This window comes from Epinephelus fuscoguttatus, linkage group LG16 (assembly GCF_011397635.1).
Source record: "Epinephelus fuscoguttatus linkage group LG16, E.fuscoguttatus.final_Chr_v1".
NCBI classification, from domain to species: domain Eukaryota; kingdom Metazoa; phylum Chordata; class Actinopteri; order Perciformes; family Serranidae; genus Epinephelus; species Epinephelus fuscoguttatus.
This window is the reverse complement of record NC_064767.1, coordinates 15,921,017-15,942,342: the sequence shown is the minus strand read 5'-3', so window position 1 is coordinate 15,942,342 and position 21,326 is coordinate 15,921,017. Positions and strand designations below refer to the sequence as shown.

Below are 21,326 nucleotides of genomic sequence, written 5' to 3'. Positions count from 1 at the left end.
GGACCTGACATTTTTCTGAGGGATTTTACAAAGGAAATGATCTTTCCTGTCACACTAGGTGAAAGGGACAAAGAGACAAACACAAACCGTGCAGGGGTTGATCACATCAACATGTACAGAACAGAAGACATGAACAAGGGTTATTCTTTACAGCAGGATGTCCTGTTGAACTGAAATCTTACCCTCCCTCCTTTATGTCTGTACTCTATCCCCACAAAAAAAAAAGTATTAGAGATTTATTGCAAACTTGACAAAAAAAAAACAACCCGTCTTTGATCAACCAGAAATGAAACCCCCTACATCATGTGTCTAACCACACAGAGCATTGTTTTGTTTCTCCACCGTCTGTGAAATAGCTCTATTCATCTTCGAGACGAGGGAAAATGCTGAGAGCACAGAACATTCCTCCACAGGCCAATATACAGGCTAGAAGCGACCTCTCATCCAAAAGGGCTTGAATCAGTAGCTTTTTGAATGTGTGTGTGTGTGTCCCTCTCTATGTGTGTGAGAGTTTAGGTGTTCCTGCAGCGCTGTAGATGTCTACAAATGAGTAGCCCCCTAAGCCATCTGACAGTCACGCCTCACCCCTCACAGGCACACCACAGAGAAAGCCAGCGAGCGAGCAGGAGAGTGTGTGTGTGTAAGCATTTCTGTCTTCTTCTGCTTTGTCTCGCCATCTTGACTGACAGGCTGTGAGTCTAAATCTCTGTACCGCCGCTTTGATCTCTTAACACAGTATCTCTCTGTTCCTCAATACCAGCATCGTGTTAGCCAAGTATGAGAGGCATACAGATACGGCGCAGTGGCTCTCCTTGATAGCTCGTGAGCTCGAACAACCCCTGTCCTCCGTGGGGGGTGAGCTGCAGGAGATGATGGAGAGGAGAGCCACATTGAGAATCCTTTTCTTTCACAAAGAGTTATGCATGGCTTGATTGGCTACTGTGGGCGTGGGATTCAGGATGCATTGCTTTCCGTTTGATGTGTTTGAAGGGTTTCTCCTGATCCTTGCCGGCTACTTTGATCTCTATAAAACAAAATATTCTCAAATCCCATAGTCCTGACTGAGAGATTAGCGTCCATATATGCATAAACATCTAAGAGGTGTTCAACTAGGCCACTGGTCAGGTCACATGACTGTATAAACTTAAGCAGGTCCTCACATCTGAACTTCTGAAGGTGTTTATGTTTGTACGTCTGATAATTACCCCGGCTGAGGATTATTTTTCTGATAAATGAGGGCAGTCTCATTTACAAGTGAAAGATTACGGTTCAGGTGCGCGCAATGGATATTATAAAAAATAATTAGACTGGACTGATTAGAAGTTCCTTATGCATAGGGAATGATGGTCTGTTGATGTTTGTACAAACCCAAATTACAAACACAATGTCTCATGAAAACAAGGAGAAGGAGAGTGAAACCAAAAGTCAAAGATCTCTGTGCACAGTTATATTTAGGTTACTAATTACCGTTAGCCATAAACAGGTAGGTCTAATGGTCTCCCTGCAGAGACAAGGCTTTGTTTGTTATGTCCATTTCATGTTTTATTGCAAATTATATGATAATTTAAGGGCTAGAATTTTAGGTTATAGGACTTTATTTCTGATGAGTTCTTCAGGTGGAATGGTTATTAAAAAATAAAGACAAGTTTTACGAGGGGAACTTTTTTTTGTGGTAGATTTTATTTGAAGAAATAAAGTTCTTTGTCATATCTAAGAAGTTATATTAAAGAGAGGGCTCTTTATTGAGATTGTAAATGTTTCTCATGTGAGCAGTTCATTGGGATGTTGGGGTTTTGTTTGTTTTTCATTTGTTTGTGTTGCTTTTGTTTCTTTTCCTCTTCCCCCTTTTGTTTTGTACATGCAAGACCAAAGATGGTCAGAAAATAACAATGTCTTCCAGTCCAACGTGGGATGGGACAATAAAGGCATGACACTTGAATAAAAAATGATTAAACAAATAAATATGTTGTTGTCTGACAAATGCATGGGTGTATTACAGGCCAACCAGACCCAGGCTCAGGGGGCCCCTACGCCAGAGGTTCTGAGTGAATTTGCTGTTATTAGGGCCCGGGCACCACAAGCTTGAAATCCCTGTGTTTAATATTATTTATGATTTTTATTTGTAGTCTTAAAGGGAATTTTCGAGGGGCTAAAGATGCTTAAAAACTCTCAAAACTTAGCATGCGCATCAGAACTGGTGTAAAAGTTGATATTTTATGGGTCTCATGCTTGGGTGCAAAAAATTGGCTCAGTAGCGCCCTCTACAAAATTTCAAAAATGTAGCCCCTGCCTCATGTTTCACCTACATTATATATGAAAATTGGTAGGCACATGTAACATGCCAAGATGTACAAAAAAGTCTCTTGGAGCCAAACCCTGTTGTTAACTTTGCATTTCTTGTCAAAGGGCTTAGTCATCACGTCAATAACAGAGCCCCCTCTAAAAAAAAACTGAAGGAATATTTACTTAAAGGATGCAAGAAAGGAACCATTGTGACACATTTTTAGTGAGTGTTTCTATACCTTCAGTTTATCTAAATGACTTTATAGGCTGAAGACTCGATGCAATGCGGCCCCGTCAGCTCTGTGGGGAGAAACAACAGCATGTTGTACCTGTCCTGCCGCGGGGTAGGTAGAGGGTGGAGGCTTTTACTTGTCCAGGACCAGGGGCCCACTGTGACATAATCCACCTAATTGTTTCACTGCTGCAATGGTATTTTTGGTGTCTTATGAATTTAAAGCCATCATAAAGAATGTGGTGATAGAGACATGTGCTTGTTTTTCTTGAGAGGCCACTATGTTTGAATAGTTGTTCAAGTTCAAGAAATCTTTATTATCCCACAAGGAGCAAGTTGTTGTGCAGCAGCAGAAGTACATAGAAAACCATACACTCAGTACAAACATGTGCAAACATAGCAAGTAAATAAATAAAGTTGTTGTAGTATTGTGGATTTTTGTATCATAGGTTGTATTTGTTGTATTCTAAATGTGTTTTGATTGGCTGCTACCTTGGCCAGGTCTCTCTTGTAAAAGAGATTTTCAATCTCAATGGGACTTCCTGGTTAAGTAAAGGTTAAATAAATAAACAGAATAAAATGAAAACTTGGGCTGGGCACTTTTATGTGCATGCCAAAGAATATATACAAATGAACAATTAGGAGGTACTTGTGCTTAACTTTAGGATTTTAATTGCTTGCTACTTTATACTTCTACTCCACTATATTTCAGGGGTAATATAGTCCTATTTACTCCACTACATTTATTTAACAGTTGTATTTATTTTGCTGATTAAGAGTTTAAAACACTATAATATGCATGTAAAATACGATGCATCATTATACAGTGCATAAAATCAGTGGAATTAGCTCCATGGCGACCAGCTTTAACAGCTTTAACTTGTTAGAGGAAGATTATGTCCTTTCACAGGTTACATAGTGCTGCTTTAAGTACAACTTTGAAGGCAGGACTTTTACTTGTATGTTTAAAGTGTGGTATCTCTACTTTTACATAAGAATCTAACAATAAATAACTTCCTCTCACACTAAATAAGCATATTCTTAATGCGCTGAAACCCATTAACTGACACCCTATGCATATCCTGAGGAGATTATTCTTACATAGGTGTATATATAGGCACTAAAGTGATTAATTTATTAATACTTCTGTAACTGACAGGTCTATCTGGCCCTTCAGCAGTGTGAAACCTCGTTGACTGTATCTGCCCTGAGAGGAGCTCTGTGACCTTGTTAGCTCTCACTCCAGTACACCACCCTTGATTACATACAGGCCACACTTTAACACTGTAAGATTATACTATTTAGGTCCCAATTAAATTCACAGCAAGGAAATTGGATCATAAACTCTTTAAAGGATCGTTAACAATCATTAGACGGGATAATGGCATGGCAATCAAAATATGTTAAAAAAAAAAAAAAAACTTCCAAAGTCTTTTAGTGACTTTGTTATTTTTGGACATTTTCCAAGCTGATTAATGTAGAATTGATTGATTTACAGTTGTAATTAGCTGTCTTCTGCATAGATGCATAATAATCATATATCTCCCTGCTTGTTTTAAAGTATTAATTGGTTTCATTAACAAAAGCAGTTAATTGAATAACAATTAACAAAGTTGGTGATGGCATCGACGCAGCGCGTGCAAACTCCCTTGTGTTTTCCCCTATGATGATAATGAAACCACCTTTTTATCAGATTGGAATTTTGTGTGTTGGACTATGTAATGACTAATATGATATTGGGCTTATTAGTTTATTCGAGTGGCTCACTGAGGCGTTAAGCTGGTGTTGAGCATGTTGTGTTTAACAGGTAGGCACCATATGCCGCCTTAATCAGACATTGGAATCACATTTGGCTGTTAAATTGTCTTCCAATAAAAGCAGGTAGTAAAACAACTTGAGTTAATTCAATTTCAGGCGAGTTTGGGTGAAGGGAACAGCTGTTCATGTTTGTTGAATTGTTTTAACATTCCCTCTCTTGTTTTTTTCCTCATTTTTTTTAATGTTTAACTCCAACAGCTTGTTGTTCTTCCAACTTTTCTTGTAGAAAATAGAGATGGAGGGTGGACTAGCTGTCCACTCTCCTTAAAAGAAGACAATGCCAGGCATATTGTAGTGACAGCTTGCATTGTGTGTGTGTGTGTTTAAGAGAAAGAGAGGGAGAGAGGAGACAGGAGAGAGAGCATGTGTGTGTGTGTGTGTATGTTAGAAAAACAGAAAAATAGAGAATGTGTGTGAGTGTGTGTGTGTGCATGTGTGTTACAGTGACAGCTTGTATTCTCCGTGATTAATGATGTGCTGTGTGACTTGATAAGTGCTTCGGAGGACCAACGCTTGTTTCAATTAGACCTTGTGAAGGTCGCGACGCCGCGCCGGCCTCTCATTATCATATCCATAATCAATCCACATTATCATAGGGGAATGTGGAATGGATGTGTGATATCTTGGTCATACACACACATTCAGAGATGAGCACTCACACAGACATCTAATCACATAGCAAAACACAATGACATACACTCTCACTCACAAGAGCGCACACACACACACACACACACCCTTCACTCCAAGTTGATTTGAACCATAACAGTGGCTTGTCGGAACGGATTGTCTGTTCAGATTAAGAGTGTGTTTCTGAGAATTAAGCAGCGTTGATGGTGGTGGCATTTCAGATCCCCTCTGCAGACACAAATGCCAAAACATCATTCTGTCACCCCCCTCCTTCTCACTCACACAGCCACATACACAACCACGCGCGCACACACTCTCACACACACACTTAACCAGGACCCTGGGGCATTTTTAATAGAGGCGAAGTGATTCGTATGTTTTTACTCCTCTAATGAGAACAGATTGAGTGGTATTTACACTTCATCGGCTGATCTAACCACCTACACATTTCCCTCATGCTTCTGCTGCTCACTGGCCAAAACAGACATGTGGAAAGGACCAGAGCTTGGCTTTCAAACAGCGACACAACATGAACATTATCTTTGTCTCTTTGGCTCACGATGGCACTATGGCAAAATGAATATGAACTGTTAAAACAGAAAAGCTAGATTTGGCTCCTTCATGGAGGCTGTGTATATTTGTCTAAGACAGCTAAAGTGGTAAGAAAAATGTGTCTGAAACAAGATTCAAATCTCTGGCAAGTGCATCGGTCTAGGCAAACAACTCACATTGGATCTGACTGTTGAATCTTTAATTTAATCAGTAAGTTTACCAAAGATCTAAACATACAGAAAATGGCAAACGCAGGTCACATATTTCCTCCAAAAACATTCAAACAACAATTAATGTAGACTACATGATGCAATAACATAAATCAAGGCAAAATTACATTGCACTGGAGCAATTATAGGAATCAAAGAAGATATTAAAAATGTATTAGCCTGGTAATATTCAGTGGAGGGAGAATCTTCCCAGACGGTCAAGATGAATAGGCCTGTAAAGTGTGAGGAAGGGGAACTTAAAGGTACAGTGTGTAAGATTTGGAGGGATTTAGTGGCATCTAGTGGCGAGGATTGCAGATTGCAACCAGCTGAAACTTATCCCGGTTAGAAATCCTTCACTGTTTAGTGTTCAGGAGGATTTTACAGGAGCCAAATTATCAGCAGAGGTCTCTTCCTTTCTAATAAAAATGAACCTGGTGATTAAAACATTGAATAAAGCCATTTCATGTTACAAATCAGTGTTTGGCACATCACAAACGGGCTGCTAGCCCAGCAAATGCTAATGTATGCTCACCTGTTTCTCTGATAACTTCATCTGTCCTCACATTTTCTCTGATCCAGACATTCAGGAGGTTTTTACTATGAGCCAAATTATCCGCAGAGCTCTCCTCCTCTCCCAAACAAACAGACCCAGTGATTTAAACTGTAAGAAAAATGAATAAGGCAGTAAAACAGCAGAGTGCACATTTGCCCTCTTATGAAATTGTCAAACTCACAATGGACAGTTTTTGGAAAAGGACCTAAATTATGAATTCTTCTTCCTTGTCAAAACCTGTTGCCTACATTACCCACAATGCAACTTGAATACTAACAATTTTTAGATTCAGTTGTGTTAGCTAATAGCAGCTAATGCAGCCTGGAGATACAGAGGTCCCACTTCTTTTTAACTCCCCACGCCCCAAATTTTTTGTTTCTCATTTCTTCTAGTCTTCGGTCTGAGCCAACATTTGCTCAAGTGACATCGCTTGAGTCGCCTCATTAGATTTTGCGCAGCTAAATGCCATTGATTTTTACAGAGACATCACTGTGTTTCCAGCAGCTTCTTAAGACACCAAATGTGGGTGTTTTGAGCCCAAACCTGATCTTTCCCAACCATAACCAAGTGGTTTTTGTGTCTAAACATAACCACACATTAACCACAGCACTGTTGAAACACAAAGTTTCGACCTTATCATCTTCATAATAACATACAAATGTATTGTATCCATGTTTTGCAGAAACATACAATGCCAACATTTATTCTGCCGCTTCGGTTGCTCCAACACCTGTAAGCTGTTCCCCTTTAACTGAGGTTGGTATGCTGTATTTTTATAGTTCAGTAACCGGAAAGATTTTGCAGCAAGTATCAGTTCATTGTTTCATTTCATGGGAGTTTAAGCACAATAGCTGCTGTAGGAATTAAACCTGTGACCTTCCTGTTGTGAGACAAAGTCACTTCCCACCAGGGCATCCTGCAACCTACTGCTAACAGGGTTCTTTTAAAACACTGTGGTTGCTTATCAGACCGTGGACGGATGAACTAAATGAAAAATTAAGCAAAACCTAGCATGTAAGGGTGTAATCACAAATCATTTCCACCGGCTGTCATATTACTCATCAGGTCCGTGTTATGCCGCCTTTTGTAGGTTAAGGAAGGTGCAAAGTAAATCTATTATCAGATGTTGCCACGAGTGTAAAAAGTTGCGGTGCACTAGCCTGGGAGGTTAAAACTGAACGTTTCACTGTATTAAACACTTTAAGGTGGGAATTTACCACATGAATCAGCTCTGCTTAACACTGATGGCTTTATCGGTGTATTTTCTACAGATGGAGAAAGAGAGTCGTGACATTTCTTTTTGGCAAGGAAAAGGCCATACTCAGCAGGAGTTATCAAAGGCAAAAAGTAAAAAGTTCGAGTTAGCTATCTCTCTCTCTCCCTCTCTCTCTCTCTCTCTTCCCCTGGAGATACTCATGTTAAGCATAATTAAGCAGATTTGATTAGCATCAAGCCTGGCTTCCTCTCTTGACTTTTAATGAATGTAAATCTACCATCTACATCCTAAAGATTAATTTCTGCCAATTAAAAAACACAAGAGGGCTTATTGGAGAGAGAGAGAGAGGGTGGGGGGGTGTCGGGAGGAAAAGAGTGTTAAAGTCCTTTGAGTTGGAGTACAGTCGGAGTTTTATCCTCTTCCCCCTTGTCTTATGGTGAGATGGTCTCTGGAGATCTGTGTCTCTCTCTCCCTCACGACCAAGATCATTATCAGCACAATGTTCCGTGAAAGCCACTTTGAAAGGACTGCAAGCTCCATATGTAAATGATGGGAGTGTGTGTGCCTCTGTGTATGTGTGTGTGTGTGTGTGTGTGTGTGTGTGTGTGTGTGTGTGTGTGTGGGGACTGGATGAGGAAACAGAACAGGGAACAGGTAAAGGGGTCAATTTGTCAAGACAAGGTTATTGGCCCCCTTATGAGCTTTTGTACAATCTCTTATCTATCTGATGTGACTCTTTTTTTGGACGCTTTTCATTCAAATTCTGATTCTAATTATTGTTGATTTAAGATCGTTACGGTGCGGAGTGCAAACAACATTACAATAATAACAAATAATGGCACCCGGCAGGAATGAGACATGGATGGATTACTGAATGGGCCTACCGGGCACAGACCCAGGAGCCCAAAGTGTCACCCCCCCTTTGCCTTCACCTGCAAAATGTCACTCAAATTAACATGTATCAGCCAGGAGGAGACTCACAATAACTAATGATAATAATACATTTTATTTATAGGCGCCTTTTACGACACTCAAGGTCACCTTACAGGTAATGGTAGAGAAAATGACAGCAGATTAAAACAAGTAAACAAGATAAGGAGTAAATAACATAAAATAAATTATAATATAATAGTAACATAACAAATACATTTTCAACAAAACAAGTTAACAGTGAATACAATTCTATGTAAAAAATGGATGTGTTTGGCAGATTCGAAAGTGGCGAAAGAGCTGATGCGACGACTGTTCAGTGGGAGGGAGTTCCAGAGGTGGGGGGCAGAGCAGCTGAAGGCTCTAGACCCCATGGTGGTCAGGCGGGGTGGCGGGACGGCAAGTTGTATGGATGAGGAAGACCTGAGAGCGCGTGGGGGTGTGGATGTGAAGTTGGGAGAGATACAGAGAAGCTAGGTTGCTACAAAAAGATGCAAAAAAAAGTGACATACAACCAAAGAGAGACATAAAATGACTTCAAAGAGACATTAATGACTCCAAAGATACACAAACCAAGAGGCAAACCACTACAAAGTCTGTTTCTTGCGCCTGTGTAGGAGAGGTGGTGGGGCCGTTTCCATCGGAGGCAGTGCCATGAAAGGCAGCTGTTTTTTTACCAAGACATCTCTGCATTTCCAGCAGCTTTTAATACACCAAAACCAGGTATTTTAAGCCCAAACATGATTTTTTCTAATCATAGGCAAGTGGTTTTTGTGCCTAAAGTGTCAGCCCTCTGGCCTTTACCTGCAAAATGTTAATCAAATTAACATGAATCAGCCAGGAAGAGACTCAAAGTAACTACAAGAAGTGGAAAACAACCAAAGAGAGACACAAAACAACTTCTAAGAGACACAAAATTACCTTAAAGAGACACACACAACGACAAAAGCTCAGTTTCCACAAAACACTTTCGGTATGGAACCAAAGGTAACCCTTTAGACACATGGTACCTAGACCCTAGAGTTTTCACCACAAACAGTACTCTTAAATGTGGGTGGGGTTGTCAAATGATGGTCAGAGTTGTCGTATTGAAATTTAAGGTGTGCTGATGGATTCACATCGTAAACTTGTCCTTTGAGTAACACTACAAGTTAACGTTCCACCTTTAAAGTTGCCGGCAGTGGGACCAATGAATTAAGTTATTTTCTTCTCCAACTCCAGCTGCTGCAAGAGGCAGCAAAACATTCTTTCATTTTATAGTTACAGTTTACTAATAAAACTCTCCACAGCATGAACGGTGGTTACATGAGCCTCAAAACCAGCCACAACTCAGCCCTGAGAAGAGTGACCGTCCTCTATTGACCAATCAACAGACCGCAGTGTTCACAGCTCCATCTTTTAGTACCAGATCTGTGTGCTAGGTACCCCAACAGAGGGGGGACCAAAAATGGGGACGGTACAGAACGGTTCTATTGGTACCATCCACAACTTTTCACAATGGAAATGGAAAAAAAACGAACTGAACTGAACCGTACTGTACTGCTCGGTGGAAACGGGGCTAAAGATACACAAAACAACAACAACAAAACAAGAGATGAAGCACCACAAAGTCTGTTTCTTGCTGCTGTGTGGGAGAGGTGGTGGGGCCGTTTCATATCTGTGCCCAGAAGCCCATTGTCTCATTATCCGCCCCTGGAATGAGGTGCAACATAAATTATTTATACAAAGGTAAAACGTCCTCTAAAAACGCCCCTGATTTACCTTTTTAAAAAAGCATTTAACGTGGATGTACTAGTAATTTGGCAGGTGTCTTTTCCTATATCTCACAACGTTGTTATCTCTTTCCTATCAAAGCCTCTATACAAATTTATGTCTCTCTCTTTCAGGTCTGTTTTTGTATTTTATTCCTCAGCACTCTATAATCAGCTTAAACAAAGTCTCTCTGATGGTATTCATATTAACAAGTATTTAAACATGGAGAATATTTGCTCTCAAGACAAATAACTACAGTAATCAAGCTATGTTTTTTTTTTCCAAAGATAATACAATTATACAACTATTAGTCACAAACGATGTTGTGGGAAGATTACAGCGATGCCATGAAGGTTTAGAGATGTCATAAGGAAGACAGATTGAGTCCCATCAGGAGCATTAATATTAAAGTGTCATTGGTTAGGCGTTCATAAATAGGCTTATCCAAAGTTTATGTAGGCTAATCTGTGCTCTCTCTCCCTGTGTGTGAACGTGTCTCTCACTCTCTAAGAATACACCCAGGCTCCACCTCTTTATGATAATGTGACAGTAGCATCTCCAGCTCGGAGACAAGCCTCCTCTCTTTCTCATTCAACTATGTGATGTGTTTTTTCCACACACGGACCCTGTCTCCTCTCTCTGTTGTCCCCCTCTCCTCAATGCGCAGCTGCCTCTCGCGGACAAACCGCATTTGTTGGGCGAAGTTACTTTTCTTAAATTAGTTCACTTAGAAGTTTACTTTTCTCCTAATTCCTCGGACATGACCACCATGGCAACTCCGGCAGCCCCGGCTCTGCTCCCCGCCGCCACACTCGGGCACCACCCGGCGCCGAGTTCCGTCTCTCCGGCCACCAACTCTCCGCCACCTGCGGCCACCTCCGCCGCCTCCTCCCCGGCTCCTCCGGTGGCGCACCCGGCGCTGCTGCACCAGTTCAGGGCGGACATCTTACTACCGAACGGGACCCCATTGAAAACCGGAGGAGCTCCGGTGTCCGGCAGCGCCAGCAAGCCCGTGTACGCCACCCCGTCGCCCGTGGAGAGCACGCCGCAGAACAACGAGTGCAAACTGGTGGAGGTGAAAGGTGCCAAGCTGGCGTCGTTCACGGTGAAAGACACGGAGCTCATCTGCCTGCCCCAGGCTTTCGACGTGTTTCTCAAGCACCTGGTCGGCGGGCTGCACACCGTCTACACCAAGCTGAAGCGGCTGGACATTGCCCCGGTGGTGTGCAACGTGGAGCAGGTGCGGGTGCTGCGGGGGCTCGGGGCCATCCAGCCCGGGGTGAACCGGTGCAAACTCATCTCCAGGCAGGACTTCGAGACGCTCTACAACGACTGTACCAACGCAAGGTGAGCAGGGTGTGGAGGGGTGACAGAGGGTGACCCGGGCTGTGTCCGAAACCATTCACTCATTCACTACTCATCTGTATAGGGAGCATTATAGAGGACTATATAGTGAGTAGAGGGGGACGCAGCCCTGGTGGTGATGGGTTAAGCTGCCCAGTTTATGTGTGAAGGGGGTGGGTGCAGCAGGTGGGGTTATCTAAAGCAGGTACAATCAGTGGTTTGGTGGTCGCTGATGAGGTGGGTAGATAACCATGGAGGAAGTGGGTATAACCTCCTATATGTTCCACATTTTGGCTGATAGGCGGGTATAATGTAAACAGCTAGAAAAAGAAGTGTGTATACCTGCATACCTGCATTTACCCTCCGGTACACCACTGGGTATCAAGACACATAAAGGATTTTAGGGACATTTACCCACCCATTTTAAACTGTGGAATTTTTCTGCACATCATGACAAACATCTGAATAATAACTTTTTGCAAATTGCATTGATAATTACTGATTAGTTTGCAAAGACCTGTTGTTTGCAATTGTTTTATGTATGACATTCTGTGTCCTACTGTTTGTGAATATTTGAGTACTTGGGTTTACGCTAAAATCTGCATGACATATCTCTAAATTAAAAGCTTCTAGATGCTGTTACACATGTAACTGTATCAGATAAAAGGAGTATTCAATATATGAAATGATCTGAAATTATGAATTGTTTTTGTTTGGTTGTGTACCGCTTGATGATGATGGCCGACTGGACGTCCAGTTTGCCCCCTTTTATTCCCCACATCACTGCAGCTATAGGCCCGCCTGTCACTAATTACCATTTTAAAGGGTGATAAACACTGTGATGGTGATGATGGTGTTGACGATAATGAATTTTAGTAATCCTAATAAAAAAAAAATCTTTAAAAGTTTGTCATGTTATCGTAGGCTGTGATCTCCCGCTCTCTCTGACATGCACACACACACACACACACAGTCTCTCTCTGACACACACACATGCACACATTGAATCTGACACTGTCATTCTGAGAAATTGATTCTTCACAGAAATTAATTAATTTTCATTTGGCCCCAAGCGGCAGCTTAAATCAGGACAAGCTCACTCACTCACTCGCTGATCCCTTTGCTCTCTCTCTGCCTCTGCCTCTCTCTCCTTCCTTAATAACTCGCTGTCTTATCATATCAACACTCTTTAGCCCTGAGCATCAGAACAGAGGAGATGATTAAATGAATTCTCGGTATTTATGATGCGATTATGTAAATTAGCTGTTTTGCAGAACTCCGTTGGTGACCAACTACATGGGTCATCAATCCAGTGCACCACAGAGATGTTTGGATAAAGGGCTATAAATTGGCTGGGATTTGTGGTTTCCTGGTGCCTCAGTCTGCTGTTGTGCAGACCACATGCTCGTAACAGCATGGGTTTGAATCCAGAGGAGTGTGGATTAGCCTTAGTTTGGGGAATTTATATTGTTTGATAGTTAATCCCTGCTCCTTGGAGCATGAATGATCCAATTTACACCTGCCATTAAATACAGATAGGGGATGTGTCAAGATGTGCAGCGATAGACACCAAAAAAACTGAATTTGCAAAGTATTAACTACTTATTTTCTACTTCTTTATGTTTCTTGGTTTTAGGTCAAATTATTCAGATGCTTTAATCTGGCTCCACTTTTATCTTGGAGCTTTGAAACAAGCTTTGACTTGTTGAGCAAAACCAGAAACACTTTTAAAAGAAACAAGCCATTATGAGAATCAGCTTCCAGCTCCATGTGCGTGGATTAACACCTGCGCTTAAGCATCTGAGGCCCTCCAACCAAGACAAAATCCAGATGCATCTTCTGGCTGCTTTGGGATTTCTTCTATGTCAGGTGTTAATGGGAACGTTGTTATACAACCGCTGAAAATACACAGCCTCCGCCGTCTCTAATTATCCACACAACACTCAAACAGCCTTTAGTTAATGAGATCTGAAAACATCACTCGTCTGAAATCTTCAAACAACTTCCGTGATTCTTTGTCTGAAGGCTTCAAATGTGCTGTGGTGGCCATTAGCATCAGCCCCCTGCAATAGAAGTTTCTAAGTAATCCCTGGTGTGGTTGGAGCAAACGTACAGTAGTAGCAGGTAAAAGTGGGCCTCTACATGGGTGTCGTTAAAGCGGGGACTGGCCCGGCCCTGCCGACTGAACCCAAAAGTTCATCTCTAAGAACATGATGTTACAGCTCTGTGACAGCGTCAGGGCTCAGTGAGGTTTTTGTTACTGATTAAGACAGCCATCACTTATTATTTTCCAGTCCAGTACAGTCGGACAGGCTTGAAGGGGAAATAACAGCCTTGTCTGATAGTTTAACATGACTAACGAAACGCTTTATATGAATTCCTCCTGTTTATTCATTCATTGCCTCTTTTTTAACATTAAAACAAAACAGAGGTCATGAAAAATATCCTCTGTTTATCATTGTCTTTCCTCCTCCTCTCTGTCTCACTCATTTATCCCTGCTGTGCACACACACACACACACACACACAAACACACACACACACACACACACACACACACACACCTTGACCACTGACTCATCAAACCATGAAGAAGGGCCGACTTCACCCCCAGTCAAAAGCCTAGTTATAATTCATGCATTGGTGGCACACAAACACACACACACTCCCTCTGTCATCTCTGAACACACAAGCTCACACGGTCACGCCTGTGTGTTTGCTGGCTTTGCTGCTAAATGACATTAGTTCCACAGAGAGAACATGGCGTGTAGGAGGCAACCTGATCCTCCGTCCTTTTCTTTCTCCCTCACAAAGGAACAGTTTCATTCTCTGTTAGGAACACACATCAAACAGCTCGCTCAGGTCAAACTCTGTGTGTGTGTGTGTGTGTGTGTGTGTGTGTGTGTGCATATATTGTGCATTTATACTTGTGTAGAGTATACAAATGCCACCTTTCCACATATTATTAATGCAGTGAAGTAACATGATCTCTTGTTACTTTTTAACAAAGCATGTGTTAACAGCAGCACATGGTTTCTGCATTTGTGTGTGTGAACATTTTTTACACACAGCGAGGACATGTTTCCTTAGCAGTGCTACTTTAAAGGGTTGGTTCATATAAATTACACATATTTTATCATTTGCCACTTGATATCTACCATGCAGACAGTTTTGTTTTTGCTTGCCCTCATTTTAAGACGTCTTTTTTCCATTGGTGTAGATTTCCGTGGGGATGCAAGGGAAAGGTCTCCCTCAATATTTAAAATGTGCCCCCCCCCCCACTAAAAACACAAAAGTGGCAAAAGACTTTCATTCTGATGAAGTTTGCACCATAAATTGATGCAATTGGTGCATAAAAAAATCCCCATAATGCAGGAAATGAAGTGTTGGTGCACAAAATTCTTTGGCTGGCTTCATGTGTGTGTGTCCCCAATGTTGAGGCGAAACTCACACCCATGTCTGTTTTTAAGATTCCTGCTTAGAGCCCAACAAATGGAGGTGGAATTTTGTTTGTGGTGGTCTGACAAGTGCCTTTCCAGACACAGTTTCCATGTTACTCTGGAGAACAGATAACATAGAGAAGGCAGATAGCGGTTTTCGGAGGACTTCTGAAGAAATAGTCCTCATAAAACTGTTGTGTTGCGTTGGTTATCCTGCATTAGAGGGACATTTTCTGGGAAAAGGTTGCTGAAATATTATTTGCAAGGGTGTGAACACCACAAACAAATTCCATTCACCTCCACTGTATTGGGGTGGGAGCAGAAAACTCAACACCATGGCCAGATCGCACGGGAGATTAAAGGGAAATTATGTTTCTGTGTAATTTAGGTTAACTGACTCTTGACGTTCGACAACGTCCTGAGTTCGCACGTGTTTCTTTGCAGCTCTCACACGCAGGAACATTTACAGAAGCAGAGACAAATATGAGGCAGGTGTAGAATAAACAAACCAAAAAAAAAAGTTAGTTAAATGAAACGATGAATGATAAATGAGACGCAGCGGCCTGCAGAGTGCAACAAAAGCCTGCTCTTTGTGTTTCTCTGTGGCGAACCTCGGCCGTGCGAGTTGGCAGCGGCGAGCCGGTGTTGTGTGTATGTGTGGGAAGGTGGACTCCTCAAAGCCGAGCCCCACCGCCACGCCATAACTCACTGTCAAAGTCAGCAGCGTTAGGATGAAGGGGAGGAGGGCTGTGTGTGTGTGTGTGTGTGTGTGTGTGTGTGTGTGTGTGTGTGTTAGGATGGGGTGATTAGCTCAACTTTAACCCCTGCACTCTTTTGATGTTTTATAGAGAAGAGCATGATGAGATAGAGAGGGCCTCCGTGTCTTCTACTATGACAGGTTTTAATGGAGTACACTGTGTGCACACACACACACTTTTGAGCACACACACTCACTTTTGAACACACATACACACAGACTTGACATCGTCTTGACCCTGGAATGTGGGAGAGGAATGCAAGGCGGTATCAGTTTAGGAGATCAGATTCTTGCCATGATCAAACGTCCTGTGTGAGTGTGTGTGTTTGTGTGTGTGTGTGTGTGTGTGAGTCACTGTGTGTGTGCTGTCCTGCCTGCTTCTTTCATGACATCATCACACAGGCTTTCCTTAATAACAATGGCGCATAAAGCTTTTTTTTTTTTTTCCAGCCCTCGATTTTGAGAGGAAGATCACAACATCAATCTTTCCCTGCCTTCTCTAACCAGCAGCTCAAGTCTTCCTGTGCACAGCGGCGACGATATGATTTATCAAACCGGACCGTGACGGCGAATACAAACCCGTGTGATAAACACAGATTGAAAGGATGGGAGCATGGGAGCTGTAAACCGCCGCTAATATATTCCAAACAAAATCTTGTTTGAGCTAGTTCTCCTACACACACACACACACACACACACACACACACACATACTCGCATAAACACACACACAGCTGCTACCTATCAGCACCTCAGTCTCTCCAAGCCAGTAGCTGTTCCACTGTTTTGACTGTAACACTTCCTCTTCTTTCATTACTTTTCTCTTTCCTCTCCGTGTGTGTGTGTGTGTGAATGTGTGTGTTAGTGAGGAAGAGAGAGATCTGTCATCTTTGTTATGTTTTGTTTCTGTTCCACCTGTGCTAAGCTCCAGCTGCCATGTTTGGCGTTTCATGTTTCAGGTAACACACACACACACACACATACACGCACACACACACACACACACACACACACACATACACGCACACACTAATCTAAGCTTGGAGGGCAGAACTCAATGTACAGAGTACCTCTTTTTTTTAATGTGTGTGTTTGTGTGTGTGGCCAGAGCGTTGGCATGAGGGAGGACGTCTGGGTGAGATTTTAATTAAAGTTTGAGACAAAGAGGTCATAAGCCATACACCCCCTCCTCTGCGCACACACACACCTTGTACACACACACACACACACACACGCACATGCACAATGAACTGTTTTCTCCCCCCCCTCCTCCTCTCTCTCATTCCATCCCCTCAGCTTGATGACTTTTCCATGAAAGGCTTTTTCATTAATCCTACCTCAGGGAACCGGTGCTCTCCAACCTCACACACACACACACACTCTCGCAAAAACACACTCGCATGCACAACACACACATAGACCTCCCTCTACGGGTCACTTTGATGTATCAACGCACTTGCAGACTAAACACAAAATTAGGTTCCAGTTCTTTATGCCCCCTAAAATGCAACATATACAAAGGCACACACGCCCACCAACACACACACAACACACACAGGCCATTAATTAGTTTGTGCAAATAAACAGTAGTAAGGGAAAGGGAAGCGGCTGCTGTAAAAACCAACCACAGTCTTTGGTCTCTGTGTATTTTATTTCCCCCCACCGGTGCTCGCTTCTGCATTTGTGTACATATGTGTGTGTGTGTGTGTGTGTGTGTGTGTGTGTGTGTGTGTGTGTGTGTGAGTGTGTGTTCATTTGAGGTGTTTCAACATCAGTTGCAGTGTGTTGCTTTACCTTCAAACTTTAGACCTAAAAATAAATTTCCTGCTTTTGTGAAGCACAGTATGCTGCTCTATATGCACTGCAAAAAAAAAAAAAAAAAAAAAGTGTGTGATGTGAATGCACCTCCCGAAAAAACACACATACTCCCACGGCTGCACACGTTTACAACTTCATCCCTCTTGCACATTCCTGCTGTCTGTCTGTCTGTCTGTCTGTCTGTCAGGGTGTGTGTGAATATGCATACGTCTACCTGAGTGTCTCTCTCTCACTGTCTACGTGCCAGTGTGTGTGTGTGTGTGTGTGTGTGTGTGTGTGTGTGTGTGTGTGTGTGATATCTGATGTCAGCTGTCACATCCCAGTCGGTCTGGGCCCATAATAAGAGACAATAATAACAACTCATTAAAACTGAGGGCAGGAACTGTGGAGCTCATCGGCTCATCAAATTAACCTTTGAACACTTCACACACACACACACACATACCAGACAGCCACACACACACACACACACACACACACACACACACACACACACACAGTGATGTGCGCTCACACACACTCGAGCTACCTGTTTTTCTCCCACAGTTAGTGACTACACAATCTTTCTCTCTGTCTTTTTGTCTCTCTCCATCTCCCCCCTCTCTCAGCCAGTGGGTGTGTCAACAGGGGATTGGTCCTTTCTGCTGGGTAATTGATGAATTATATGCAATATGCAAATGAGGCGCCATTAATCTCCTGACTGACAGCTTCGTTTATGGGGCCTTAATGACGGCTGGATTAGATTCTAATTAAAATCTGCTCAAAGACACCCCACGCTAGGAAGCTGCTGCTGCTGCTGCTAGTCTATCTCTCCCTCCCTTTTTTTTTTTTTTACTCTTTCCCACCTTTTCTCGCTCTCTCGGACTCTCGTCTTTCTCCTCTCACCTTACATCTCCTCATCTTCCCCTTTATCTCATCTCCCTTTACATTTTTATTGTTTTGTTTCTCTTGTCCACGTCACACCCTCTTCTTCCCGCTCTTCTTTTTTCCCCTCTTTCGCTCACTGTGTCTTTTATTATCACACACACTTTTCACAGACTCGTACGCGCACTCGCCCACAGACTCATGTTATCCAATGTCAGGCTGGTATGAGAGGAGATGAGCTGCGCTGGTTGTCATTAAGCCTGATGTGGCCCGTGTCATTTCCCCTGTCAGGACATTCACACCGTTTAGTCAGAGCCAAAGTGATGTCTGACAGCTTTTCACATACCTCCTCCAGGATTGATTGAGCATGCCCGGCTCAATCAAACCATGTGAATCTGCTTGTAGTCGCAGCCTTTATTGAGGAAATTTGTGACATGGCGGGGGGGGGGGGGGTGGGGGGTATGAATGACCGAGTGAGGAAAGGATGGAAAGGAAAGGAGACGAGCAAACACATTTAATAAGCAAACAAATGAATGAGTAAGCTGAACAGTAATGAGGTGCTTTATTGATGCCATAGGGAAACTCCTTTTTTGCTTGCTCGTATCCACAGGGAGGTCAGATTTGCTGTACAGCAGCCTTCCTGGAACCGGTCAGGTTTCAGTGTTTTGCTTGTTGACACTTCAGCAGGATCAGAGGTTTACAGACTGAAGGGCAGTTTCTCTACCCAGGCCACCCATCTCAGTCTCAGCATGAAAACCTGACTGACTGAGGGGAGTATTAAGTATTAAACTGCCTAATGACTAATGTTAACTTGTGCTTTCTGCCCGCAGTTCGAGGCCAGGACGACCGCCCAAGAGGCTGCAGAGTGTGACAGAGGGCGGGACTCACCACATGCTGTCCCACAGCGGTCTGATGCACGCTGGGATCATGCCTCCTGCAGGTGACCACCCAGGCCTCGACACGCACATACAGTATATATGTACACATGTGCACACATGTGCTGCAGAAACAATATCACGCAGGTGCTCAGAGGTACTAAACTACCACTGTTGAGAGGAATAATTTCTGACACCATGTAATTATGGTGTCCACTTGCATCTTAAAGTGACTGACATCATATGCAAGATCCAAAATGTGCACTTTAGTGTGGAAAAATATATACTTTAAATATTTTATTTGTGTTTTAATTTATTTTATTTTATTACCAGTCACAATCTAAATTAGTTTTATTAGATTTAACAATTTTTAAGATTTTATTTATTTGCCTTTTTTGATTGACAAAAACATTACCTTCAACTCTGACAAACTGTTCCCTTTTTTTCTGCTCTTTGTATTTTTTTATTTTCGCCACAGGTTTTCTACAGTCTGCTACTCAGCATGTTAATTAGAAAACTATCAGGGAGCAGATCTCTACACCACAAATACAGTGTTCTGAATCACACACGTTTATCTGGTGAACTGAAGATACAGCAAACAAGCGAAAAATAAGTATTTTTGTCCCTTTACATGCCTCCAATCAAAGAATTTGCACACTTTTATAGTCAAAACTCGTCAGTAATGATGATGAGTCAGTGACACACCAGAATCTGTGTCTAAGTATTGAGGACAAAAAGACATGGGGAAGTAGATATATCTATATATATTAATAAAAATGTATGGGAAAGAAATTGCAGTTACTGGCACATATGTAATTAGGCACAGTATTTTAATTAAAAGGTGTAAAATGTGCAAATATAAAAAAATAACTGATCAGAATAAACTAATGAATGAAATGATGAGCAAAATTAAATAAATAAGTAAAGCAAGAAATATAATTTACTCCTTCTAATAAGCTTTGACTCATATAAATCTATTTTTAATTATGTGTAATTGATATCTGTGTTGTTTGAAGAGAAAACATAAAAACTTCAGTAATTTGGCATGAACTACATTCACTCAGGTCACCTTCCAGTGTTCTGTATCAAAGACCCATTAAAAGGAAAAAAGGCTCTCCGACTCTCTCAACCCCCCTTTTTGTTTTTCATAAGGTCGAAGTTTGTAATTCCTCAGAAGTCGCAGCAGAAATCCCTCTTTTGGCTCCACCAGCTTCTTTAAACAGTGAATTAGTGACACATTGTTGCTCCAGCCCTCAGAGGAGCTGCTGGCAAAGTTCAGATTCTGTTCTCTTTTCAGCTGTCGGAAAGTGAAAGCAATGACCTGGCAGCCAGCTGAGTTACTCCCATCAGTTTAAAGAATAGAGCAGGCTGCTGATGCAGAGTAGACACATGGGATGGGGAGGCGGTTTTCCACCTTTTTCCTGCAGACCCCTATAATGACACATTTTACCCATCATCAATAAGTGTGAGGAGGCGGGGCTCTGAGAGGCGACCTGTGTGTTGATTAATAAAATTACCATACACGCTGCTGACACATGAGAAACAACTCATAACTTGCAAGTTTGCCTTTTTTCTTGAATTATAAGTACACAAAGTCCTCTGTTAAGTTGAGTAAGATTCATAATCTTTGGGCCTCTGAAACTGCTTTGAAATCAATTTTTATAATTTCCTTAAAAGCCTCCTGCTTGAAAACACAGCGATTAAAATATGTTTAATTTGTTTAAGATTTTCAGTTCCCCTTTTCCAAACTAGCCCATTAAATGTCTCTCAAAGAATTAAATTAAGTTTTAGGATAACTGAAATTTTCAATGTAGTGGCAGGTGAAAAGGTGAGCAAAAATGTCTGAAGGAAAACTGGTTATTTGTAACGTCAGAGTCTGTTTTATATTTTTGAACAGCCTCAGTCAAGTGCCTGCTAAAGGCCATAGTGCTGCTTGTTCTTGTCACAAACAGTTGTGTGTTTCAGTCCCCATTGTGGTGTTTGTGTGTGTGTGTGTGTGTGTGTGAAACGCAGAGAAAGGCAGAAAAGTAATTGTTGGCACCTCACCGCTCT

The 21,326-nt window shown here is 42.1% G+C and overlaps 1 protein-coding gene across 2 annotated transcripts in view; it reads left to right on the top strand.

The window, feature by feature from the left end:
- The first annotated feature begins 9,264 nt into the window (after nucleotides 1-9,264).
- Nucleotides 9,265-21,326, top strand: part of dachc (dachshund c) — a 31,413-nt gene continuing 19,351 nt past the window's right edge. Inside the window, exons 1-2 of one of the 2 annotated variants that reach the window (XM_049599739.1) lie at nucleotides 9,265-11,525; nucleotides 19,230-19,339. In XM_049599739.1, coding sequence (XP_049455696.1) covers nucleotides 10,939-11,525; nucleotides 19,230-19,339 — 697 coding nt within the window. In that variant the 5' untranslated portion in view covers nucleotides 9,265-10,938. The remainder of the gene's footprint in view (nucleotides 11,526-19,229; nucleotides 19,340-21,326) is intronic. The other variant, XM_049599740.1, reaches the window with a different exon arrangement.